Source organism: Eriocheir sinensis, chromosome 25 (genome assembly GCF_024679095.1).
Source record: "Eriocheir sinensis breed Jianghai 21 chromosome 25, ASM2467909v1, whole genome shotgun sequence".
Taxonomy (NCBI): domain Eukaryota; kingdom Metazoa; phylum Arthropoda; class Malacostraca; order Decapoda; family Varunidae; genus Eriocheir; species Eriocheir sinensis.
Genome location: NC_066533.1, coordinates 8,992,905 through 9,017,723, shown reverse-complemented (window position 1 = coordinate 9,017,723; position 24,819 = coordinate 8,992,905). Strand labels below are relative to the sequence as shown.

Here is a 24,819-nt window from a genome sequence, read left to right as displayed (position 1 = left end):
AGGGCCCATGTTTCTGTATGAAGGAACAATCCCACTACCACTTCCGAGCAATGGCTGGATTCCAAGCTGAGAAAGTAAGGACGCAGCTGATTGGCTGTTGGTGTATGGGTTGTCCGACATCTCTGTCGTCCAACACACAAGGCTAGATTCAGAAAATATTCCTATTTCTTTACTTTGCTGATCTGTTTCATCCAGTGATATCAAAAAAATTTACCTACCTATCTTGTGCATCAGATGAGCCAAGTAAAGAAACTAGATATTTTCTTAACCTAGGTAGTGTGTTGGGTGACAGAGACATCAGCAACAGCCAATAGCCAATCAGTAGCATCCTTACTAACTCAGCATCCAGCTAAAATGAATTGACAATAATAACTGGAAAGGGATGAATGGATTGGCACCCCTCCCCTATTTCAGCAGGTGGAGGTGGAGTGGATGCAATGGGTATGTAATCTAGCACGGGAATGGAGTGAATTGCTGGAAGATTGAAGAAAATCCATCTTTGTGCTGCTATACAAAGGGAAGGAAGAAGGAATGATCATAACAGTCTTAGGGGAATAGGATTACGTACTGTGCTAGGAAAGGTGTATGAAGGGGTTTTAAATGGGATGGTGGAAAGAATTGATATAAATGTAGGTAAAGAACAAGGGGGTTTTAGGAGAGGTAGAGTTTGTGTGAATCTATTTTTTTGCGTTAAAAACAAAGTTTAAATGTACCTCACTTAAAACCCTTCTATATATGTACCTTTCATGGTACACTGAGTGAGCTTCTTACTGTAACTGCCATAGTCAATCCTACTTCTTTCTTGTTGTACTGTGGCACAATGACAGCCTTTCTCCAGCCTTCTGATACTTCACCTTACTATGATCTGACTCAACTATGAAGTCAGCTTGGGCAGGGCCCGCTCATGGAGTTTCCTGGCCATAGCACTGCCAGATCTTAATGTATACAGAATATTTGAAACAATTTCAAATACTACATAGATGACATATGAGGGAGAGAGTGACAGGGGTGATTCAGCAGTGCTGTGAAGAGGTTTGGGCCCCACCCAAATAGACTTCATATTTGTTGGACTATACCATGCTAGACACTCATACCCACAACATTCACTCCATTACATATATTAGCATACTTGCTGTGCAATCAATGCCAGGAGCCTTCCCTATTTTAATATCTTTGGTACTTCCTCCGACTGTCAGAGATTATTGTTGGTGAAAAAGACTGGGATGATGATTCATTATGTGGAATGCAGTTAAAATATATTACTTGAAGATAAGGGCTACTAACTAATGGGGAGCATGCGCCAGGCGGTGCGTTGCTTCACTCAACCACCGCCTCCACTCCCGATGGTCCCTCACAGCAAGGTTCCATGCAGTCACCCTTTCCATGCCAAGCCCTCTTGGTAGAATCGATCAACTTAACCCAGTTAAGAGTTAGTGGGTGTCCCCTTGCTCTCCTCTACTCAGAGTGGTCTCGTACAGAAACAACCCTAGGAGCAGGATTGACATCCGGGAAGCATGCCATGTGTCCATTTAACCAGAGTTAGCATTCAAGGACCAAGCTAGTAACAGGCCTTGATTCAGTTTCATTAACCCTTAAAGCGCGGGTGTCGACAGCTGGTGCCTGGGCTCAAACCGCAGGTGTCAACAATAGTCGACAAGGCACTTTTTGACTTAGTGCGCCGTCAAATTTAATTTGTTGGTGCTGAAGTAGAGTAAGCATGTCGTTTTCTTTCAAACAACCCAACCATGCTCCCTTGACTAATTATTGGTCAGTGTATGCCTTGTGTTAGCTTGAGAAAATGTCTGCTAGACATCCCACCTCTTCTCACCTTCCGGTGAATTTCATCCACAAGACCTTTGACCTCAGCCCCCATCAAGGGCATCAGGAAGGCCTGGAAGTTAAGTTTATTTGGGTGTGTTTCACATAAACTCTATAAAAGATATGCTTTTTATTACTAAATCATAGATGGGAAGTCCACTAGGGGTGGAAAACTGTCTATCATAATGTGCTTTCAGTGATCTACTTCAACATTCCATACTCGTTCTATCAATGGTCATAGTCTTCAACTTAATGTCAAAGGACAGATAAGGGTATGTACTTTACAGTGATACTTCATTCAGTCATGTGAATTAAGTAGTAGTGAAGATATAAAAGGTTGAAGTGAGGTATGTTTTTGCCTGAATATGACCGCGTGGGAAGACAGGCACGGCAAAACAAGCCCGCGCTTTAAGGGCTAAGTAGTTGCTGGTTTGGTACAAAGTCATTCCAGCAATATCCCATGATCCTGCAAAGGCACTTGGTACCAAAGGCCTCTTCAAGTCACTATTCAGTGTCCATGTCAAACAGTAAGACAGGGAGCACAAGTGACAATGATTTGAATCTTCATCTGCCTGCATAGATTCTGACAATGCTATATGCTTATTTTCCTCAAGTTTACACATCTTGGTAGGGGCATATACTGCAATAAGAGATATGGAGCCCAATGTGTGCTTCAACCTCACCAGCATCATACACTCATTAACCAGAGTGACCCCAACAACAGAGGACTGCAGTTAGCTAGAAACAACTATAGCTATTCCCTTGAGGTGAGGACCATTGTTTTGGCCAGGCCAGTAATAGGTATAACCACCACTACTGATCTCTCCATTACCAGGTCTCCTCATCTTTAAAGAGACCCACAATGTTCACTCTCAACCTCCTGGTTTCAGCTGACAGATGGGGTAGGTAATGATCCTCCGAGAGACTTAGAATGTTCCATGCACCTACACGGACAGCCTACCAGAGGTTAACCCTGGGCCTGGCTAAATGACCTTGTGTCATGTCTGCGCCACACTGGCGGTTCCCAAGAAAAGGAGGTGGGTGTGTTCAGAGCAGGGATGATTCATGCCCCTAAAAGAGCATAGCCCTGATGAAAGTTGGCCAGTATTTCTCATAAAACTATCCATATAATGAAACAAACCATCTGAATGCCAACATTACAAACATTAGAACACTTAACATTACACTATGTATAAACATAGTTTACACGAATGTAAATATGCTAAGTATTTTACAGAAATAGTAAGGTATTATATTTACCTGATTAAAATATGTAATAAATAATGAAGAGGCAACTTAACAGGTTCACTGCAATGTGCATGAAAATTGGTGCAGCTACTCAGCACTACTTCCTCAGGAAATAATGTGGCTCGGCATAATTCTGTTACTTAAATAATTCACTTGAATAGCAGAACAATAATTTCCTATTCAACTTACAGATCTACATTCCTAAACATCACTTGAAATGCCTTCCACTCTCAACACCACATTCCTTGCATGCCAGCTGTAGTTTCACTTCACAGTTTATCTTTAGCTGTGGTTGTAGCTTTCCTTAACACCTTACAAAGGCGTACACAAGCAAACTGTCATGCAGAAAGTATGCTTTGGCATAACAAGATTTTCTGCTTACCTAGCAAATAATCTATTCAATAGACTGTTCTCCAGCTAATGCTCAAGCCTGATTGATTTTAGAACTTTTTAAAATTCTTATTCATACACAAATTTGATTAAGATTAGATTCCAGCTTTTACTTCAAAAGGGTTCAATATATCAGCTCTTCTGTCCTGCATCAGTAAACTGTGTACAACAGCCTAATGTATATATACAGTTTTCTGATGGAAGACAGAAAGCTTATAAATTTAAAGTTGGTGAAAGCTGGAATCTAATAATCAAATTTATGAATGAATAACAGATTACAAAGATCTAAAATCAATTAGACTTAAGCATTCATTTTCATCACAGGCAAAATCTGAAATATTTCGGAGATTAATCCCTACTGATGACAAACGATCAATGATTCAATATCACACTTCATAGCCACCAGGTTTGCTTCTGTGCCTTGGACCAGAATGTTCACACCAAAATATTCAGTTTTTATGGTGCTTACAGGACAGTGTTAAACCTGTCTGTCTATGCATCACACAGTACAAACCAACTTAAAAAGAAAAACAAATGAGAAAAAGTTAAGCTAAGCTTTTACCCACGAGTGACAAATGATCAGGAAGGGTGAGATGTGTTTTTTTCATATTAAGGTGTGGCAACAGCATTCAAGCCAGCCTCTTTCTGTCTTAACCCCTTCAACACGACGTGTATACTGCGTCCTGGCGCGCTTTAGCCAATATACAAGTTATTTTATAATTATATTTATGCTTACATCTCAAAATTATTAATTAATTTATGCTTCTTTATGTGCACCGTTTAATTCTGCATGTTTTCATTTATAATACATGATGACTGTGTTGAGTTTATGGCTGAAAGCTTGTTATATTCAATAGCGACATTTGAAATTTGGTGTGCGCGGCGATCTCGGATACGGCGCGGGGCGCTGTTTTCGCCCAGCCGTAGTGAAGGTGTTAAGTATACTGTGGTCAGCTTGGAGTCTGCTGAATCCCTCCTTATTGTACCACTGCTGGACGACTCGCCACTACTTTCAGGGAGTGGCAGCATGTGACGGTAAGTTCGACTCTCAGCAGAGGAACACATATCAAGTGATAGTGCCAGCAAACATTAAAGTTCTTTGGAGACTCCTAATTGCCATAATTAAACTGTAAAAAAGGGGATTTTCTAGGCATCAAGCATAGCAGCTAATCCTTAATTAAGAATCCATATTATACATTGCTTCCTCTGCCAATTGTGAGCAAAGACCAGAACATTACATGTCCTGGACTGGTATGATATATCCATGACCAAATAATCTGCAGAAAGCACTGCAATAGTGACAAAAATGAAGGACATTATGCAGGGCATCACTGTACCTTTAGGATGCTGCTGTGTCCCAGGGAAGACTTGCTGTAGTTGCTGCTGGCCAACTGGTCCCCCATACCCCATCCCCTTTCTAGAATAGTCACCAAGTGGCTGAGGTTATTTCTATTGGCTGATAGAAAAAAATAACCTAAGCCATGAAATACAACAGTTAAATTCAATTGATTAATGAATTTAAAGAGGTTTAGCCTCAGGTCTGATGGTGTATGAGCATCACTGCTCTGGGTTACAGGGCTCAGAGAACCAGTTGGGTGGCAGCAGCAACAGTGGTGTAGCAGTCATAGCATCCCCACTGACAACAGCTGTCTTGTAACAATGCTACAGCTGACTCACGCTTAATGGTTATATAGCAGCAAAGAAGACTTGACTAATATGATCTTCTCTGATGATAATGATGAAATGGCCAATACCAACACATATCACATGTCTTTGGAATTTAAACCTATCGGTAATCAAGAGATAATAGCCTCTTTCTTGATGTATTTAAAAAAATGCTTCACACAACACATATGAAGGCTAGCACAATACCAGACCGACATCACCTTTCCTTAAATACCTTTGGCTTTGAGAAGAGTAAATGGAAACTTATTTACATACCATGGTCACACCAGTCTCCAGCCAACTTACCTAAACAGAATGGTTTTGAAAAGGAACTCGGAAGCCACAAGCCAGTCAGCTACAAACCCGGAAAGCTTCAGGAAGCACTTGTTAAAAACATTTCTAAGGCAGTGCAGAGCAAGATGGTCATTCAATTGCTGCATCTTCTATTACAGAATCATGAAATGCAAAATGCAATTATGACTAACATGGAAATGCATTCTACACATGTCATAATAGACTGGTAACAAAGCTGTTAACATCCCAGGTGAGTTAATATGACAATAACCAACCATGTTTTGAAGAGGAAAACTTGGACTAATAAAAAACATTAAACTACAGAACTTTGCCAAACTCAAATGCATGGAAGTCTGTACTCAAAGGCTATTAAAAAATAAAATTGGGCGTGACTCCATGAATGACTGAGTGACCACTGCCAACTGACTGCCAACAAGCACTCATACTTGAAACCTCAGACACCATCTTCCAGTTCTGTGACAGTTGACAGCAAACTATAGTCTTTTACATAGATTACCTGTACAGCTGCCAATATGCCTATCAACCATACAATAATACTTGGACACATGCACACTAATCTAGTTCCTAATTTGCTTGGATTTCAACCTCTGAGAAACAGTCCTGCTTGAGCATCCCCTTTCCTGTCTATGCTCTTAAGTTCAGACCAGCCAAGGCAGTGTAGTCTGCTGTGATGCTGATAAAGCTGCCACATAAGACTGACAATACCAAGCTGCTGAACTTTAGAACACCCAGGAAGTACACTTGTTCCTGAGACCCTCTCTCGCTTCTTAACATGAATATGTAAAGTGAAGGAAACAACAAGAGGTGAGGCAGCAAATAGTGGGTTAGCAGGAAGGTGATTCTCTAAGATCCCTTAAGAACTGCCTGTCCTGCAAGCAAATTACTAAGTTCATCTGAGGTCACTGCTATTACTATTCTGCAGAAAGCATTGAGAGAAACTGATTTTATTTATAATAAAAAAGTAATCTTAAAATGACTAAAACCTACAAACTAGCAGCAATAGTGTTTCTTGGAAAAGCAAAGCTATCAACAACAGGAATCAACACTTTACTGCCTTCTGCAGAGGGAGATCTGAAGGAACTACCATGTGTATTTTGTGTGCGCATACTTGTGTATGTGTGTGCAAAGGTAGAGAGTGTGAGTGTGTGTTGTTTGTGGCTTGAGGTAATCCAAAATCTCTGAGAAAATAATAGTGATTACTGGAGCCTCCCACTACCACCTGCCCAGGCCTTAGACAGACAGAGGGCACCATCACACTGGCTTTCCACAGGTACACAGACTATAAATAAGAGGGAGAGCTAGTTGGGGTGAGACACAGCAGCTTCTTGTCTGTCTGCCTCCTCACCAGTGTACCGCCCCAACACGAGGGACCTCAGCAGGGGACCCACTTCTGCTGGCTCCCTCAGGGCTTCAAGTAACATCTTCTCTACATTGCGCATGATTGCCAGCTTCTGTCTCGGCTTCAGGGGATACTCAATTTTTTCAGTGGGTCCTCCCTGTAGAATAAGTTTGACTAAGAATTTCAATAAGGCAGACATTTAAAGATTATGAAAAATATGAAATCTGGATTTTTCCAATAGAAAAATCATTCTTTATGATAGAAAGAACAATTAAAAAATCATGAAGCAGCAAGTATGAAAACTAACATGGGTGAGAATTCTGTGGGTCCTCCCTGTAAAAAAAAAAAAAAAAAAAAAAAAAAAAATATATATATATATATATATATATATATATATATATATATATATATATATATATATATATATATATATATATATATAAATAATAATAATAATTAAATATAAATAAATAAATAAAATGAGTAAGGTAAGGTTGTCTTACCTTGTACCAGAAGTTGACAGAAACAGTGTTACCAAGGTGAGGGAGGGACTCTATGTGATGCCACCAGTACATGGGGATGTAGAGCACGTCACCTGGGCCCATCACTGTCTCCACCCCCTGCAGCTTTTCCAGGCCAGGGAACTTCTCCATGTCTGGATTATCAAAATCAACCTGTGGACAGGAGAGGCAATTTAGCCTTCCAGTTCTCTCAAATCTTTTTGATACCCATCACCAAAACTGTTGATCATCAAATGCTGCTTAAATAGAAATTCTACAATAAAGTAAACCCTCAGTTATCCGGGTGCACCGTATCTGACCTCGCCCATATCTGGGAGTTTTCAAAAATATTTCATTTTTTCCAAAAAATTTTAAAAAATTGTCGCGCGCCGCCAAAAGTCGTTCAAATTGCCCACATGATGGCTCTGAGCTCTGCCTGGGCGGCGTACGGCACCCGTAAGGCCCGCCCCAGCTTGCACGTAGCAATGATATTGACGTCCTGGTGCGAAGGTTCGCAGGAAAGCTGTGTGCTTCGCAGTACAACTGGCATGTAAACGTTCTTGCCGAGTGCTACCAACCATGTTGAAGTGATGAGAGTCAGGGCAGTGCAGGTTTAAATGGCAAGAGTGTCAATTAAAGAACTGTTGAAATGAAACACAGTGTGAACCCTAGCTTAAGCCTTGATGACTGCCTACCGTAAATCCAGACTGGACTAGGTGAGTAGGGCTCCGTCCCCGTGGAGAAGGCGTGTGGGTCCGCTAGCACTCCTGCAGGAGTCGGGGCGGAATAAGAAATGCAGATAAGTACCGCCCTCGGCCCGCCATGTGAAAGAAGGATTTTACCATGCTTATGGTAAGGCGAGTAAAGGGGCCCGCAGGGGTTCGGGAGTACCATGGGCCAGCCTGACCTGGAAGTGCGGGCTGGCCGTAAATCATGGTTACTTCTTGTGGCTGACCTCCCTGTGGTCCCACTGGATGCACTGTGCAGGGGGTACCTGCATCCCCTGGCTCGCAAGGGCAACACAGTGTAACTAATCAGCCACAGATCACTGCGCAAGCGGATGCGCCAGGTTGTCATTGACTCCTTGGTTATCCTCCCCACTCACACTCGGAGTGGGGCGGCCTGGCGTACTTGCCCAGCGTCTGTGGGCCTTCGGGCTCCTTGCCAGGCTTAAAAGGGTAGCGCCCTGGGGTGTCTGCCTGAACGTCCGTATAGAAGCCTGCTTTGAGCACTTGATGCCCGTTGCCGGCCCGGACCGCTTCGGGTATCGCTCTGGTATTCCTGGAAAGTTTCTTGTGGCAGTGCTGGGTCTGCTAGAAAGCCTACGTGGTAAACACGATGATGCAGACTTGGACGGTTAAGGTGCCACAAATACCTGGGCTTTTCTGGGTTGGGTCCAGGCCCCGCTGCTGTGATTGGCCAGGCAGGGGAACATTAGCTGCTACCTGTGAACACGGGGCTAGACACCTCAGCAATGGGTTAGCGGCTGAGGCTGTCGTGCCTAATTGGCGAATCCCAAGTAACAGATCCCCCCAAGGTGCAGCAGGACTACAATAGGCCGGGGAGAGATTGCCGTGAGTGCTAACCGTGACGACGCTGCTCGAACCCTTTTCTCAGCGCCCGGAGCATGTCAATTGCGCACATTTCACTCCCTGGTGCAGACTGACTGCTACAGAGCCATGGGGTGTACCATATTATGAGTATGGACAGAAGCACCTATGCAGTACTCTGCCGCTGCTTATATGGCAGGCCATGATCGAAAGTTGGGTTTTCGGGTCTGTAGACTTAACCTACACCATATCCGGGTTTTTCCCATATCAGGGTGCCCCCGTGGCTCTATAAACCCGAATACCAGAGGGCTTACTGTAGTTTGTTTATATATTTCTGCTCATTTTTTCTAAATAGCTTTAATTTTTTTCTTGATATGAGCAATAACTGGAATGGAAGTTGGCAAACATACCCTGTGCACAAATGCTCCAAAAAGGAATGTTGAGCAGTTTAAGATACAAAGTTCACGTCACCTGAGACTGCCGATCGTGGGGATGGTACACGGGGTAAGGGTAGAGCCTCTCATAGTGCTCAGGGGCAAACAGGATGCACCGCTTGTAGCCCACCAGTTGACTGAAGAAGTTTTGCTGTTCATCGTAATGGACTGGGGTCACATTGCCTGCCAAGACAAGTAAGTCAACTGAAGAGATATTGGCAAAAAAACTGACACTTACTAGACCCATGCAGAAAACACCCCCAAAATGGATAAATAAATGTACTGATATTATTGCAATATAAATGTTAAAGTATAAGTTGGGAGCATATGCTTAGCTGAGTGTGGGAAAGACTGCAAAGGTGAGGATGCAGGATTATCGTAGTAGTGTATGTCCCTCCAAAAACCAATTCATGTACAGAAGAATTGTACAAGAAGAAGCTGGAAGACACATTAGATTGCCTAAGGAGATTGATGGAGGAGAAGGAGAAGATTCTGATAATGGGAGATTTTAATTGTAAGGAAGTGTCATGGGAAAACTGGTCAACGGAAGGAAGTGAAGCTTCATGGGGGAACAAGGTTTTGGAATTGGTTATAGATAACGTCCTCACACAGTGGGAAGAGGAAAATACAAGATTCAGAGAAGATGAGCCATCTAGATTGGACTTGATAATCACCAAGGAGCCAGATATCATAGAGGAGATAACTATAAGAGCCCAATAGGGAAGAGCGATCACGTACTTATCGAGTACATATTACGAGAAGGAGGTAAAATAATCAGGAATGAGGACTACAGGAAAGAATGGTTTAACTTTAATAAGGCAAATTTTGAACAACTTGGGAAACATTTTGAGGAAGCACAATGGGATCCTTTTTTTGAGGCTGAAAATGTGGAGGAAAAATGGGCTATCTTTCTACAGATTTACAACGAAGGAGTGGAAAAGCGGGTACCAAGGATGAAAGAAGGACAGAAATCAAGAGCAGAGTGGTATAATAGAAAGTGTGTAGATGCCAAGCAGGACAAGGAGAAGGCATGGAACAAATGGAGATAAAAATAGGAGGATGGATCTATGGAATGAGTACAAAAGGAAGAGGAATGCTTATGTCAAAGTAAGAAGAGAAGAAAAAAGGAATTTTGAGAAAAATATTGTAGATAAGTGCAAAGACCAGCCAAAACTGTTTTATAAGTTCATAAATGGAAAGTTGAAAAATAGAGATGAGATTCAGAAAGTTAATGGTGAAACTTTTGATAGTATAAGTGAAATAGTAGAAGTGATGAATAATTGTTTCCAAACAGTGTTCACAAGGGAGAGTGAGTTTGAAGGTGTAGATGCAGTGCCGGGGAATAGAGTGGGTCTGGAGAGAATACAAACATCAGCAGATGAAGTTAGAAAATTATTGGAAGAATTGGATGTGAGGAAATCAGCAGGACCGGATGGTATATCAAATTGGGTGCTAAAAGAGTGCAACCAGCAAAAAGCTGAAAAGTTGAGCAACTTGATTAATGTCTCACTAGCACAAGGGAAGGTACCAAGAGACTGGAAGAGGGCTAACATCATCCCAAAACATAAAGGAGGAAGTAAGGAAGACCCATTGAACTATAGGCCAGTGTCATTAACAAGTGTAGTAGCAAAGATGTGAGAAAATTATAAAAAAAACAGATGGGTGGAGTATTTAGAAGAAAACAGTATATTAACAAATAGCCAATTCGGATTCAGAGGAGGACGGTCTTGTGTAACTAATCTGATCAGCTTCTATTCAAGAGTAATTGATATAATACAGGAAAGAGACAGTTGGGCAGATTGTGTGTATCTGGACTTAAAGAAAGCATTTGATAAAGTGCCACACAAGCAATTAATATGGAAACTTAATCATGCTGGAGGTCTGGGTGGTTCAATATTGGATTGGATTATGGACTTTTTGACGAAGAGAGAAATGAGAACAGTAATTAGGAATAATAAATCAAGCTGGATGGAAGTGACTAGTGGAGTCCCCCAAGGATCGATGTTGGCTCCAATTATGTTTGTAATTTATATTAATGATATGACAGAAGGGGTGACAAGCTATATGAATATGTTTGCTGATGATGCTAAAATAATGAGGAGGGTGGCTAATGAAGAAGACTGTGTAGCCCTGAGCCAAGATCTCGATAGAATAAGCGAATGGTCACGCAAATGGGAAATGACATTCAATACAGAGAAGTGGTCAGTGGTAGGTCAAGCTACAGTGAAGTTCAGTGCAGAGTAAGAAACCATATATGAAGGGTTCATGGGTGCTCTGGATGAACTCACAAAGGTCCATCAATACATTTTGCCACTTTAAAAGACAACACAAAAAGATTCATATGGCTTCACTTGTGTGGACAGAGGGGCATGAATGTTTCCTTCTATGGCTGTGTATTTTGTTAGTTTCAGCACACAATAGTAGGCAAGATACCTAAAACATGCATCTATTGGGAAGATCATGATAATAAAAGGCTATATAATGGTTGTTAGTTTTGTATATGCAACACTGAGACTGGGTGGAGAAAATTTGCAAACAAAACTCTTCCCTCATGCCTCTTTCTTACCTTCCATGCCCACCAGCAGCAGATTGGAGGTGAGAGGGCCCCAGTTGTTTTTCTTTTGTTGCATGTTGAGCCACTGCCAATTAAACTGTAGGAAGTCCATGACAATCGCCTGCCCCACAGTGTTGTTGAGCCCTTGTTGCAGATAAACTCTGGAGAAAGAGCTGACTATGTACCACTGCTGCATGAAGAACATTTTATTGGAAAATAACTTCTCATGTACGGACATTATATTCATAAAACCTTGGTTCCTAATTCTTTTCTTTGCCAATTCATACACCTTTCTAATTAGTACTCATTAAAAAAAATCTCTGGAAAACTGAGCTGAGGCAAAAAAAATCAACTATCAAAATAAAGAATGTTTTATTATACCCTAAGTATTACTAGCATGCTTGGTGTGTGATATATGAACACTTGAGTCACCTTCAGAAAATGAATGATTAATGTAGTTGAGCCCCTTTAAGGCACCCAGCTCCCAATGTGGTCACCTTTAGAAGCCTTAATGTCAAGGGGGAAAGGTTTGTAGTGTCCAGCTATTGTTTGTGTTGGGTTACCTTTAAGATACATAGCTAGAAAGATAATACAAAATAAGTGAATATAACAAAGCTTTCTCACTATTTGGTGGTGGAAAAAGTAAAATGATGTAAAGTGAAAAATATTGACCATCACAACTACTGCTACAAAGTAAATATGTAAACCAAAAATATTTGAGATAGTAAATAAGCAAACAAATAAAGCTACCAGTGTGTGGTGGTAACAAGAAGTATAGATAAATGCATGGCAAAGCACATCTGTAGGCATAACAAGCAGAGCATCAGAAAGACTGCAAAAGGAGAATGGAATTTCCCCAATGTGTACACACCCTTCCGATTAGTACTCCTATAATTAAAAAGAAAAACCTCAGTAGAGAATGGAATTGAGGTATGCATACAAATACACTATTGTAAAAATTATAAAGAAGGTTAGCCAAATACTGTTTTGGCATTAAATTTTCAGATGAGTTCAATTTCCATGAGCACTTTCCCAAGTATAAATAATAGCAGTATTTTTTTTGTGTGTGTGTCCTTGAGCTGTTTCCTTTACTGGGAAAAAAAGAAGATATAAGAAAAATAATTGGCAGAGTGCATACAAATTAACAAACACCCACATCACACAACATTACCTTTCATCCCCTGGCTTCCATTCCCTTAGTTTTTTGACAAATTCTGGAAAGGTAATGTCAACCCTTCTGGTTGGGGGGACAAAGTTGGTCTTATACTGCTTGATCTTCGCTTCGTCATAATACTTGAATTTGTGGTTGTTGGAGAGGAACACCATGTAGCGTTCGTTGCCCATGTGCTGCGCTAAGTAGTCCAAGTCCCATTTTAGTGCTGTCTCGCAAAGCTTCGTGTCTGTCAGCACCACCGGCTTCTGTGTAGAAGATGAAGGGCCTAAGGCTAAGGGCCTGAAGTCTAAGCATCCAGCAACTAGGGTACACTGACACCTCTCCCACCACTACTGTTGAACTGCTGAAGAGAAAAATATGAATCTCAAACACTTCATTGCACTTCATTTTTTTAGTGGCTCAAATGCCCCAAAAGTCTATGACACAGTGGATGCCATAAGCAGTGCTTATTAGGCACCATGAACAAATGGTGTTTATATCAATCCCTGGCTTGAACATGCACCTTTTCATATTGCTTTGGGGTTGGAATGACAAGAAACTCCCAATCTTTGTAGTACGGTATTTATTTTATAATATATTCTTTAGCCTGCATCATTCCAAGCTCTCCAATCTGGCTGGTGTATATCAATTTTGTACTGGGCAACTTGCTTCCCTCCTGGCATGTTCAGGCCTGCCAGGTGGTGTGGCACAACCAGCTGAGTATACCAGAGAGGAATAAAATCAATAAATAATAATTCATGGTTTTGTGATCCTAGTATGCATTGTGCAGCTTGCATCATCTCAGCTGTGGACAAGCCCATCAAGCAAGCTCTAGCCTTGCTGTTGACTGGCTGAGGCTGATCTGTGGCCACACCTGGATGTCCATATTAAGGTTTGACAAGACAGGGCAGGGGAGGCTTTGCATGCATGACCATGCCTCCATCTGACAAGGGTTAACACCTCACCTGGGCACTGACTGAGCTGTGTAGGTGTGTGGAGTCTCAGTTTTGAGGCCAATAATGGCCCAATATTCCTTTTAAATACAACCACATTCTTTAAAGATCAACACCTGTGCACATTATCTCAACACAACCTTAAACCATATATGATTGTGTATAAATAATATCAAAATAATTTCTTTAAGGCTGAGTTCAGGGGGTTTGACTTTTCTATAACTAATACTTTTCTAGGAAAGTTCTTCAATGATACAAATACCCTTGAAGGAGGTCAGATCAACCTGTACATAAGTATTCATGGCATGATACTAATAACAGACACACAAGCAATAAAAATCAGCCAGAATGATTAAATTTTGGGGGGTTGATGGGGTAAAACTTCTCCCCTCCCTATAGGAAGGTTTTAATTATATATTGGCCTATCTTTTAGTGACCTTAGAGCATGCCATAGCCTGATATGCTCATTAAATGACAGATGAATATGTCTGCAATCAATCTCTTAATATTTTACTATCTTTAGTTGGGTTTATATTACTCTGGTTGTCTATTATCAGCATTTGTGAAAAGTCCTGAAAATATAATGAAAAACAGATGCATGCCTTTATTCTTGTCTCCATTATCCCTGTTTTAATTACACCTGAAGGGAGGGTAAATCACTGGAAAACACTTAAGTACACCTGCCATCACCGACCATTGACCCCATAACCACCCCTGTTGGCCTGTCACACACACACACACACACACACACACACACACACACACACACACAGGCTCCCTATTTACACACCTGCATAACCCATACCTCCCACACACCTGCCATGAAAGGGAAATCTAGGAAAACTTGTATTAACACCTGCTATTAGTGTCCTCTTAATCACCTCTCTTCCACACATGCACACAGGGCTACTAACACACCTGCACAACCACCCCCCAACTCCTATACACCTGTAATAAAAGGGAAACCTAGGAGTGTCCTCTTAATCACCCCTTCCACACACACGCACACACATACACACAGGGCTACTAACACACCTGCACAGTCAGCCCCTCCCCCCTACACACCTGCGAGGAGAGATGAGTCGCTGCACACACCTGTAATCACCTCCATGAGACTCACCTCCTCGGAAATAAGCTGGGAGGCCAAGGGGTCAGAGATGGAGAGGCGGGGAATGGGCTCTGAGGGGAAGAAATACTGTCTGAGGTGGTTGGTGGTGTGGTTGTGGTTGTTCTCCTCTCTCTGGTCACTGTCTCCACTCATTTTGCCTCCTTTTCTATCTCTCTTTACTCTCCCTCTCCCTTCCTCTCCCTCTCCCTCGGCTGTCTGGGGAGGAGTAAACACTGCCATGCCTTGCCTACTGCTCGTTTTCCCGTTTTGGTTTGGTTTTTATTACTTCGATGTCTTTCTTTATTCCTTTTGTGTCATTTATGGTCCCTGGTGATCCATAATGCAAAGTAATTAACGGTATCCAGGTGTATGCAATGGCGGTATCATGCAATTGCACCTCGGGGTTGACAGGTTGGATGTATTTGACCCTATTTCCAAGTGTCAGATAGGGACATCCTCATCTCACGTACTCCATTATGCACTATGTGACGTGGATTTTGATTACTGACATTCACTTTGTACCTGAACCACTTTGTTACAGGTGTTAAGTTACGGGTTGACAGGTTGGATGTATTTGGCCCTATTTTCGAGTGTCAGATAAGGGCATCCTCATCTCACGTACTCCATTATGCACTATGTGACGTGGATTTTGATTACTGACGTTCACTTTGTACCTGAACCACTTTGTTACAGGTGTTAAGTTATGGGTTGACAGGTTGGATGTATTTGGCCCTATTTCAGAGTGTCAGATATAGGGGCATCCTCATCTCAAGTACTCCATTATGCACTATATGACGTGGATTTTGATTATTGCTGTTCACATTATACCTGAACCACTTCGTTATATAGTAGACAAGTTATATTTTATTCCCCCGTGTAGCTATAAACTGTTAATAAGTGTCAGATAGGGACGCCTGTTAATTCCTATACTTCACTATTTATTGGTTAACATGGAAATTGGTGAATGAAGTTGCTGTGAAGTGCTTCGATCGTTACTGCAATACATGCAACCACCAATAGATAATTTTGATTCCTCCTTCTCCCTTCTAATTTCCTGCCTCGTATTACTTTCATTCATTATCAAATGTGATAACATGAGTAATAACGAATAATAAGCTAAAGTCACGTACTGCACTGACCTACCTCCATACATACCGTAGTACAGTCATTACCTAAAGTACCTCTATTTGTTAAGTAATTACAGCTTTTTCCTGTCTTCCCTGACGTAGAAACTGAACATGAAAAGATAACTGACCGATGATAAAAGCCATAAAACAATGAAAAATAGAAACCGAGCCATAACCAAGATGAACTATCGGTACAAAACAAAGATTTGACAACGAGAACAGAACGAACAAGAAGCTCTAGAGGCTGTGGTCCCATAGCCTAACTAGCCCCATAACCCCCACCCCCCCCAAGAACGAACAAGAAGTCACTGAGTAGGCCTTGCTGGGCACCGCCACCAGGGTCACGAGAGGCCGAGTCGGAATCAGCAGAGCCAGCCCCAGCCCCCAGCTGGCTGCCAGCAGCACCCACAGTGCCCACAGAACAGAGTGGTCTTCCGCCTGAGGGTGCAGGATGAGCAGGCCAGTGCAGGGCATCATCGTGAGTGGCGAGGCCTCAGAGTCTGACGAGGAGGAGGAATTCTGTGCCGCTCAGGTCAAGGGGCAGCTGCGTGAGTATAGTATTTGGCTAATATAGAAATGCTGTGGTGACTTTTTTTTTTTTTTTTTTTACTTCGTGGCCTATTGTGGCGGTAGGCTTCTTCCCGGTGGATCCTGATGGTCGGCCCAAGGCTTCTTCCCGGTGGGGCCTGCTGGTCGGCCCAGCCTGTTCTGGCGCAGGCGAGTGTTTATAGTGGCGCCATCTTGCATTGGCTCATGCTGCCCTCCTGGAGCTCGTCTTTAATCCTAGAATCTAGAGTCCGGGTTGACAGGTGGTATTCTGGACAGCATGTGGGTAGTTCTAAGCCACTCGGCGGCGGCTGAAAAATCCCAGGTTGGTGGCACCGGTCGGGCATTGAACTTGCGTCCTCCTGAACGCGGGGCTGTCTTGCTATCCATTCAGCCACCTGACAGGTTAAAGATAGCATTTATCCTGCAATCTTACCAAAATCCAAAGTCATGAAGTTTTGTGAAATGCCAGATTTTAATTACTTGGTTTACTTGGTGTTGTTTACTGTGGAGGCCCCGCCTCACAGTCGTGGTGGTCCACCGCTGCTCCCGGTCCTGCCATCCCTGCTCAACAGGGCGATTTGGTCCGGTATCGTGTTGGAAGTCCTACATCTTGAGGTGTAGCCCGGCACTGGAGGTTTGTCTGGGACTGTTTGTAGCAGCTTGTTCACCCCATTCTTAAACCTGTTTGCCGGGCAACCTGTTAGGTTTCGGACTTCCTTAGGCAGGCTGTTAAAGATTCGTGGCCCTTCATGGGACAGACTCGAGGCCAGCAGGGTCCTGCCTCCACCTGGGGCTCTTGCAGGGAGGGATCTTCTGCTGCACTTTTGTCCGGTCTGCTGATTGACATGCTCTTGCAGTGCATTGTGTGTGGGGTCTGGCACCAGACCTAAAATTTTCCATAAGTATATGGCCCGATACCTTTCCCTTCTTCATTTTTGTGAATAGAGCCCCCGTTTCTGCAGACGTTCCCAGTAATTTAGGTGACGTAACCCTCTGATTTGTCTTGTGAAGGCTCTCTGCACAGTTTCAAGCCTCTGCACATCACCCTTCTTGTGTTGTGACCACAGCTGGCTACAGTAGTCCAGCATAGGCTGCACCAGGGCCTTCCAGAGGGTTAACATTACCTTGAGTTCTCTGGAAGCAAATGTTATAATGACCCAGCCTGTCATTGCCTTTGCCTTCTTCACTGTTTCTGTGATGTGGTGTGAGAAGGAACTGTTGTCACTGAGATGAACCCCAAGGCACTTTACATGTGGCTGTCCAGATATTTGTTGCTCTCCTTCTGTGAGCAGCAAAGTAGACGTCTTGATGGTGTGGTCAGGGCCACATCTCAGCATTTCAAACTTGGCCTCGTTGAATGCCATGTTGTTGGTTGCGGCCAAGGCATACATTTTGTTGAGGTCCTCTTGTAGGTGGGTGACTCCCTGCACGATGGTGGTAGCGTGACTCACAGTGGTATCATCGGCGAAAGAGGAGATAGCCGAGCTCCTGACCCCCTCATCGATGTCTCCCATGTGTATAAGGAAGAGGAGAGGGCCCAGCACTGATCCCTGTGGCACACCACTGATGATGCTGGCCTCACTGGACTGGTGGCCATCCACTGTGACAACTTGGACTCTTTCTGTAAGGAAGTGGTAGAGCCAAATACCTAGCTTCCCTTTAATCCCCAGAGTCTTGAGCTTATGGAGGAGAATGCTGCGGTCAACCCTGTCGAAGGCTTGTGAGAAGTCAAGGAACACGACATCTACGTTCTCGCCCGCAGCCAGGTTCTCCAGGAGTTTGGAGAGACAGGGCCGCCCTTTTCTAAAGCCATGTTGTACGCTGACGTTTGCATCGCCGTAGTGAAGGGGTTAATTGGGTATTAAAGTAAAACCAGGCGGAGGATCGACTTAACCAACCTTTTATGACAGTTCTCCCTGGGGCCAAGGGAGGCGTTGTTTATACAGGTTGAGAATCCTTTATCAGAAATTCAAAAATCCAAAAGTTTTTTGAATGCTAACATGATGTGTCACAAATGGAAAATTCCAAAAAGTGATGGGAAGATTCCACCACGTATAGCTGTTGTGTGCTGCTCAGGGTTGCCAGGTCCATGATTTACCCACCCAATTGGGTGGGTAAACCTACTGCTGTGTCAACACCTTGGGTGTAAAAAGATCTGCCCACCGCCACCGTGGGTTTTGGGTCGGTTTTGGGGATAGGATTGGGCAGGAACACAGTCCACAACCTGGCAACTCTGTTGCTGCTATGTGTTAGTTTGTTGTCAGCAGTCGTCACAGTAACACCTTCGCTCATTACTCATTGTCATTACCGTGTCTTGTGTGCTCTGTGGTGTAAAGATATTGTTGAAAATGTCAAAAGGGCCTGCATATTCTGAAATCCGAAAAAATCCGAAATCCGCAACACATTCGGTCCCAGGGATTTCGGATGAGGGATTCTCAACCTGTATGTGGAATCTAGCTTATTGGCAGGTTCTCTAAGATGGGTGCACCAAAGACTTACATTAGCCTGGAGCAGTGACATATGTGGGAATCTTGCAGAAACTTGTAGCAGAAATGAGGAATAGCTACAGAAATGTATTTACATTCTAATAGTCTGTCTAGTTTCTTCAATGAATTCTTGTCATATTAGACAATGGTAAAATAAAAGCAGTTAAATTTTCCTTATGGGGAGGAAATCAAGGGGGCCTATCCTCTTTATTTGGGGCAAGGTGTCTCTCCCAGTGTCCCTTAATAGTAATGTAAAATTGTAAATGGCTAAAAACTAAAGCTGACCCAACGGCAACCATTTTTCAATCTATCGGAAAAAAAAAAAAAAAGAAAAAAAAAAAAAGGAAGTAGTAACCTAAACAGCTATGCATTTTTTCAGTTGTCCAGAGAGCCCAGCAGATCAGAGCAGAGAGCTGCACAGCTAAGCAGCCAAAACTACAACAGCAGCAGCAGCAGCAAGCTGTAAAAAGGACTCACGTCTCTATTCTTCACCAGAAGCTCTGTAAGACAAAGTGGTTCCATTTTACTGACGTTCAGCATTAGCACATCCTTGGGGTGTTCTCCTTATAAGATGTTATTCTCTGGTCCTACTTTTTCCTTTCTTTGATTTTTCTAAAAAAATATACATATTCCATTGCTGTATCTGTCTTTTCACTACCATATTCAATGTACAAAACATGACCATTTCTTGGCAACATATAGATGGGCAACAGGATTCCTGATGTAAATAAATTTGTCTCCTTTGTATTTGAATCTTTTAAAGTAAAAGATATTGAAACTTGTAAAATTCAAGACATTAGAAAACCTGATTATGTTATCATGAAACCTTTAAATTGAGCTTTTGAAAATGAGTGTTCTTTCTCACACCCACAAGGGGAGGCCAATGCATCACTGGAGCGAAACTTGGCACAGTGTGTTCGTGGACCCATGAAGGAACAAAGTGGCCGCATCCAGCACCTCAGTGGGACCCTCTCAACAGTCCAGACTTCCACACTAACTACCTACAATGCCCTCACTCAGGCCTCCCGCAACCTCACCCAGATTGATTTCCTTCTTGCAGGCTTGGTAGATAACCCTTTATCATCTCTGAAGAGATTACAATGATTAACCGTTTCTATACGGCGACGCCAATGTCGGCGTCCTGAAGTGCCCAGTACAATATACGGGACGCCGACGTCGGCGTCCTGACAGCTAAGCCTATGTTGACATCTTTATTACATTTAGACATTTAGTTTTTGTTGGTGCTGAGTGATCCCGTATTCTGTTCTGACTCTACCTAGATGGTCATTCCATATCAAGTGGTCCAATTTCAGGAATCGGCCCCACCTCACCATCTCGGATTTTGATGAAATTTTGTACACAAGTTGGTACTTGGCCCAAACAGACCTGTGCAAAATTTCAGCTCTGTAGCTGCTATAGTTTCCAAGATACAGTACCCTTGTTTTTTACCCCAAACACCGGAACCGGGACTGGCAGTTTCACGGAGGCATTTTTAGGGGGCCTTTACTCATTTGCTATATGCTTTGAGGTGCTGAAAATGACTAATCTGAGCTATTAGAGAGCATTAGACCCTATCAAAGTTGGTCACAAACAAAAAAAAATGCGAAAAATGACCCATGTTCAATCAGTTATCTGACCATCACTCCAGTTTTTGATCCTCTTTTTTTTGTCTCATCGGAAAGAGCATGTCAAATAGCCTTGGAGACCAAAATATCTTTTTTGAGACTGAGTTGCTTCTTGGTCAAATGCTAACTTGAATTTGCCCTAGTTTTGGCCTTTCGGAGCTTGGCTGGAACTTTTTGATGTGTAAAAAATGTGTACTCTCTCAGACACCTAGATTTGTACTTTTAATCCTGCGTTGGTCCATGGTGGCTGTGCCACTACCAATTCTGTGCCAGCTGCTCACAGATTGGTCTCCCCATCGCCCAGGGGCCACGCCCGATAGCCGTGCAGGTCCAGCCACAGGCCCTCCCACCTACCTCTCCAGTCCTCCATGCTGTGCCAGTGTTGGGTTTCTTACAGGTTCCCAGCCATAGCCAATTTCTTCTTATTACCTCAACTGAGTAAAGGCCCCCTAAAAACGCCTCCGTGAAACTGCCAGTCCCGGTTCCGGTGTTTGGGGTAAAAAACAAGGGTACTGTATCTTGGAAACTATAGGAGCTACAGAGCTGAAATTTTGCACAGGTCTGTCTGGGCCAAGTACCAACTTGTGTACAAAATTTCATCAAAATCTGAGATGGTGAGGTGGGGAGCATTGGACCACTTGATATGGAATGACCCTACTAGAGACTCCGTATATGATAAGGTGTCTTATTTGACTTTCAATGTTATTATAGTGTAATAACATAAGTGTGTCTTGAGTTCCTCTTCCTTTGAGTTGCCAAATGGCTGGGTAGTGAATGCTTATCTCACCACCCCCCTCGGCTCAAGGACGCGGCCTCACCTCCCTGCCTCCCTTTCAACCTCCCGCTGTCTCTGTTCTCTTTCATTCTTCCTTCCTTCCTTTTACCTCCCCCTTCCAGGGTGTGTGTGTGTGTGTGTGTGTGTGTGAGAGAGAGAGAGAGAGAGAGAGAGAGAGAGAGAGAGAGAGAGAGAGAGAGAGATTTACATAGATTTACATAGAAAATCAGACCACACAGACCCCATGGTCCAGACTAGGTGATCTGTCCTTAAACCTAAGTGATTTTACATTAATCAGAAGGCTCCTAAACGTTGCATTTCTACTTATAATCTATGTGTGTGTGTGTGTGTGTGTGTGTGTGTGTGTGTGTGAGAGAGAGAGAGAGAGAGAGAGAGAGAGAGAGAGAGAGAGAGAATGCTAATCTCTCGCAAATTTCTCTGTATATTTATGCTTACATCTCAAAATTATCAAATAATTTAAGTTTCTCAATGTGCACCATTTAATTTTGCATGCTTTAATATATAATACATGATGATTATTTTGAAATTATGGCTGAAAACTTGTTATAATCAGAAGCGACGTTTGAAATTTGGCGCGCGCGGCCAGCCCGGATACGGGGCGGGGCGCCGTTTTCGCCCGGTCGTAGTGAAGGGGTTAAAGAGATGGTTAGCTTTATTATGACCATTTAAGTGTAGAAAGTACACAATGTTGTATATTTTTTAGTGCCTTGAGCAGAATCATGTTTTGTCAGATTCAATGAAGTTCCTATTATGCTGTAATTAATCTGAATCTGCCCATTTAGTAATGTTTTTGTTCGTATGGAGAAAATTAAAATAATGTGAAGGAAGGTTGCAAGTTCTTGCGTGGCACGTGATCGCTTCTGGTTGGGAGCAATACCATTCTCTTGTAATTACAACCAGGCCACATTGCTCTTGTTCTTCAGTCTTGAGTAATCATTCATCAAAGTTATTTAAGAAAGTTTATTCGAATTTGAGAAAGATTGAGCCTAACTTAGAGCTAGTTTATTCTAGTGCCCCACACTTGTGATTTGAGTCATCATGCATGACTGATGATCACATTTTTCACACCTTATCTTTCATAAAGCAATATTTTATGTTGACTTTCAGGGTACAAAATGTGTATGAAATACATATCAAAAATACATCATCATAAAATAGTGTTTCTGCAACCAAGAGATTCCAGCTTTATGTTTTATTATTACTTGCTTATACAGTAAGTTTCAGTGATATATTGTGATAAATTCCCCCTTTGAATACTGAATGAACTTATCTTTGTGGAGATTCCTGCTTGTTTTGTAGGTGTACATACAACTGCTTACAGCCAGTCTTCAGCCAAAGAGGGCTGGGACACTGTGTTGCATATAGAAAAATTACCTCAGGAAGCTTGTAGTGCTCACAGTTAACAAATTTTGAATTTTTGAGGAAGTACCTTCTTCACCATGTTAACTTCCACTATTAGTGTATTAGAAACACTTGACTATTTTGAAACAACAAAGTTGGCACATTCAGCAAAAGTGCACAAGCCAAGACATCCTTCAGGGGAAATCTGTGGGCCTCTTTCTAAGCCTGCTGAAGCAGGTTGTGCACAGCTCAGCTGTTGCAGTTGCTCAACCTCCCTTTTAATTGGTTGATGACTGTGTATTTTGGGAGACTTGGAGAGTATTGTGATAATAATGGTGCTGCAGTTGATTCTGTATCCCAGAGGGCTAGGACTATATATGGTCCCTGGCCATCTAAGAATTTGAGCTGGCGCCAAAACAAGCCAATACTTAAATGTACGGCCTTCAAACACTTTGTTGTACATTATACTGTCAGTTAAAGTGTCTTTCAGACCTCCAATAAACAAATATACTTATTTTAGTTGATTCATTACCTGCAGCTCAGTACATCAACATTTTCCATGATTCGTAAATCTTGATTGTGTTCAGCTTTACAAGAATTGGACGGTTGTACCACGACTAATTATAGAAGTCTGGGTAAAGATTCGTATTAGGTCCGTGCCAGTATCTCATAATCTACTTTATGAAACATCAGTATCTCTTCATATATCTTTTCTACAAACCTTCAACAGTTATGGAAACGCTTTGAAAATCCAATTCAAGGACTTTTTTTTTACTCTAGAAAATAGGGGATAATGTTTACGAAAGCGCGGCGACTCTGCAGCCGCCGCAGCCGTAAAATAGCTCGCAGAGGGTTTAGGGTCGGGGAGCATATTTAAACTACTCCAACCGAACTTTACGACCTACTAACGGGGGTACTGCGCCCCCCTCGACCCCCCTTCTAACCAGGGGGGGCGTGACTTAATTCAGCGAGGAGGTATTTCTCGCAACACCGGCTGCAGCGCCGCCGCGGCCAGCAGAGGAGGCGACGCGCTTTCGTAAACATTATCCCTTATTTTCAAGAGTAATCCTTCAATTGATGGATTTTTCAAAGCGTTTTGTTGGTTTGTAGAAAAGATGAAGAGATACTGATGTTTCAAAAGGTTCAAAAGAGATACATGAGATACCTCTAAAACGAATTCCAACTGAAGTCTGTTCAGAGGAGAGGCGTGGCAAAAAAGAGGTGCCGTAATGTGTTCTCGGTGGTCTGAGGCATGGAGGTAGAATTGATGGAGTCGACGACACCCGCTAATCCCTCCATTCATTGAGGAAGCAGCTGAACTGCCGCAAGATGAGGGATATCCGGTGAGAGCTCACGTCTTACATGCGCCGACCAAGGATTCTCTCTTCACTCCTTGGCGCCAACTTTCACTTCCTCCCCTTCCCACAACATGGAGTAAAACTATCCACGAATCGTCCTTTGTGAAACCACCTTGACCATAAAGACGCTGGAAACAAACGTTGAATGCTTACCATTTGTGAGAAAAAGGTGACGGGAGGCTGCCAACTGCGATGCGTCCACCTCCTCCCACTCATTATAACAGACTGCCTCTTACCTGCTTCGGGGCTTCTGCTGAGAATCTGCTCACAATATGATCGAAGCTTCAAATGGCTGTCGGATGTGAGCCCTTGGCTATCACACACACACACACACACACACACACTTCTATTATTTCATTCTACATTCACTCGGTTATTTAATGATGATACCTGAAACTTACCTTGACTTTTCTGGCTCATCTGTGTTCGAACTGAAACCACGAAGCAATTGAAACGGTACAATCTCTCTCTCTCTCTCTCTCTCTCTCTCTCTCTCTCTCCACTTATTCT

The 24,819-nt window shown here is 42.8% G+C and overlaps 2 protein-coding genes across 3 annotated transcripts; one reads left to right on the top strand and one right to left on the bottom strand.

Annotated features, from left to right (window-relative positions):
• Window positions 1-14: 14 nt before the first annotated feature.
• Window positions 15-24,549, bottom strand: LOC127003291 (hypoxia-inducible factor 1-alpha inhibitor-like). Of its 2 annotated transcripts, none has more exons than XM_050869762.1 (6): window positions 24,463-24,549; window positions 12,985-13,232; window positions 11,826-11,974; window positions 9,297-9,442; window positions 7,279-7,449; window positions 15-6,932 (listed from the first exon to the last, which is right to left on the bottom strand). In XM_050869762.1, exons 1-6 carry the CDS (start codon window positions 24,523-24,525, stop codon window positions 6,735-6,737), a joined length of 975 nt encoding a protein of 324 aa, XP_050725719.1. In that variant the 5' UTR covers window positions 24,526-24,549; the 3' UTR covers window positions 15-6,734. The 2 variants fall into 2 exon arrangements, with proteins under 2 accessions (XP_050725719.1, XP_050725718.1); XM_050869761.1 differs by lacking the exon at window positions 24,463-24,549 and adding an exon at window positions 15,040-15,588.
• On the top strand, window positions 16,414-23,466 carry LOC127003292 (uncharacterized). Its single transcript, XM_050869763.1, has 3 exons — window positions 16,414-16,702; window positions 19,569-19,691; window positions 20,064-23,466. Exons 1-3 carry the CDS (start codon window positions 16,606-16,608, stop codon window positions 20,291-20,293), a joined length of 450 nt encoding a protein of 149 aa, XP_050725720.1. The 5' UTR covers window positions 16,414-16,605; the 3' UTR covers window positions 20,294-23,466.
• Window positions 24,550-24,819: the final 270 nt, after the last annotated feature.

Coding starts and splice junctions, on each gene's coding strand:
- LOC127003291 (XM_050869761.1), bottom strand. CDS start 15,267: ATGGCAGTGTTTACTCCTCCCCAGACAGCCGAGGGAGAGGGAGAGGAA. Junction 13,233..15,039: donor CCCAGCTTATTTCCGAGGAG/GTGAGTCTCATG, acceptor TCTTCTACACAG/AAGCCGGTGGTGCTGACAGA. Junction 6,933..7,278: donor CTGTCAACTTCTGGTACAAG/GTAAGACAACCT, acceptor CTTATTCTACAG/GGAGGACCCACTGAAAAAAT.
- LOC127003292 (XM_050869763.1), top strand. CDS start 16,606: ATGAGCAGGCCAGTGCAGGGCATCATCGTGAGTGGCGAGGCCTCAGAG. Junction 16,703..19,568: donor TCAGGTCAAGGGGCAGCTGC/GTGAGTATAGTA, acceptor GCATTTTTTCAG/TTGTCCAGAGAGCCCAGCAG. Junction 19,692..20,063: donor TATTCTTCACCAGAAGCTCT/GTAAGACAAAGT, acceptor CACACCCACAAG/GGGAGGCCAATGCATCACTG.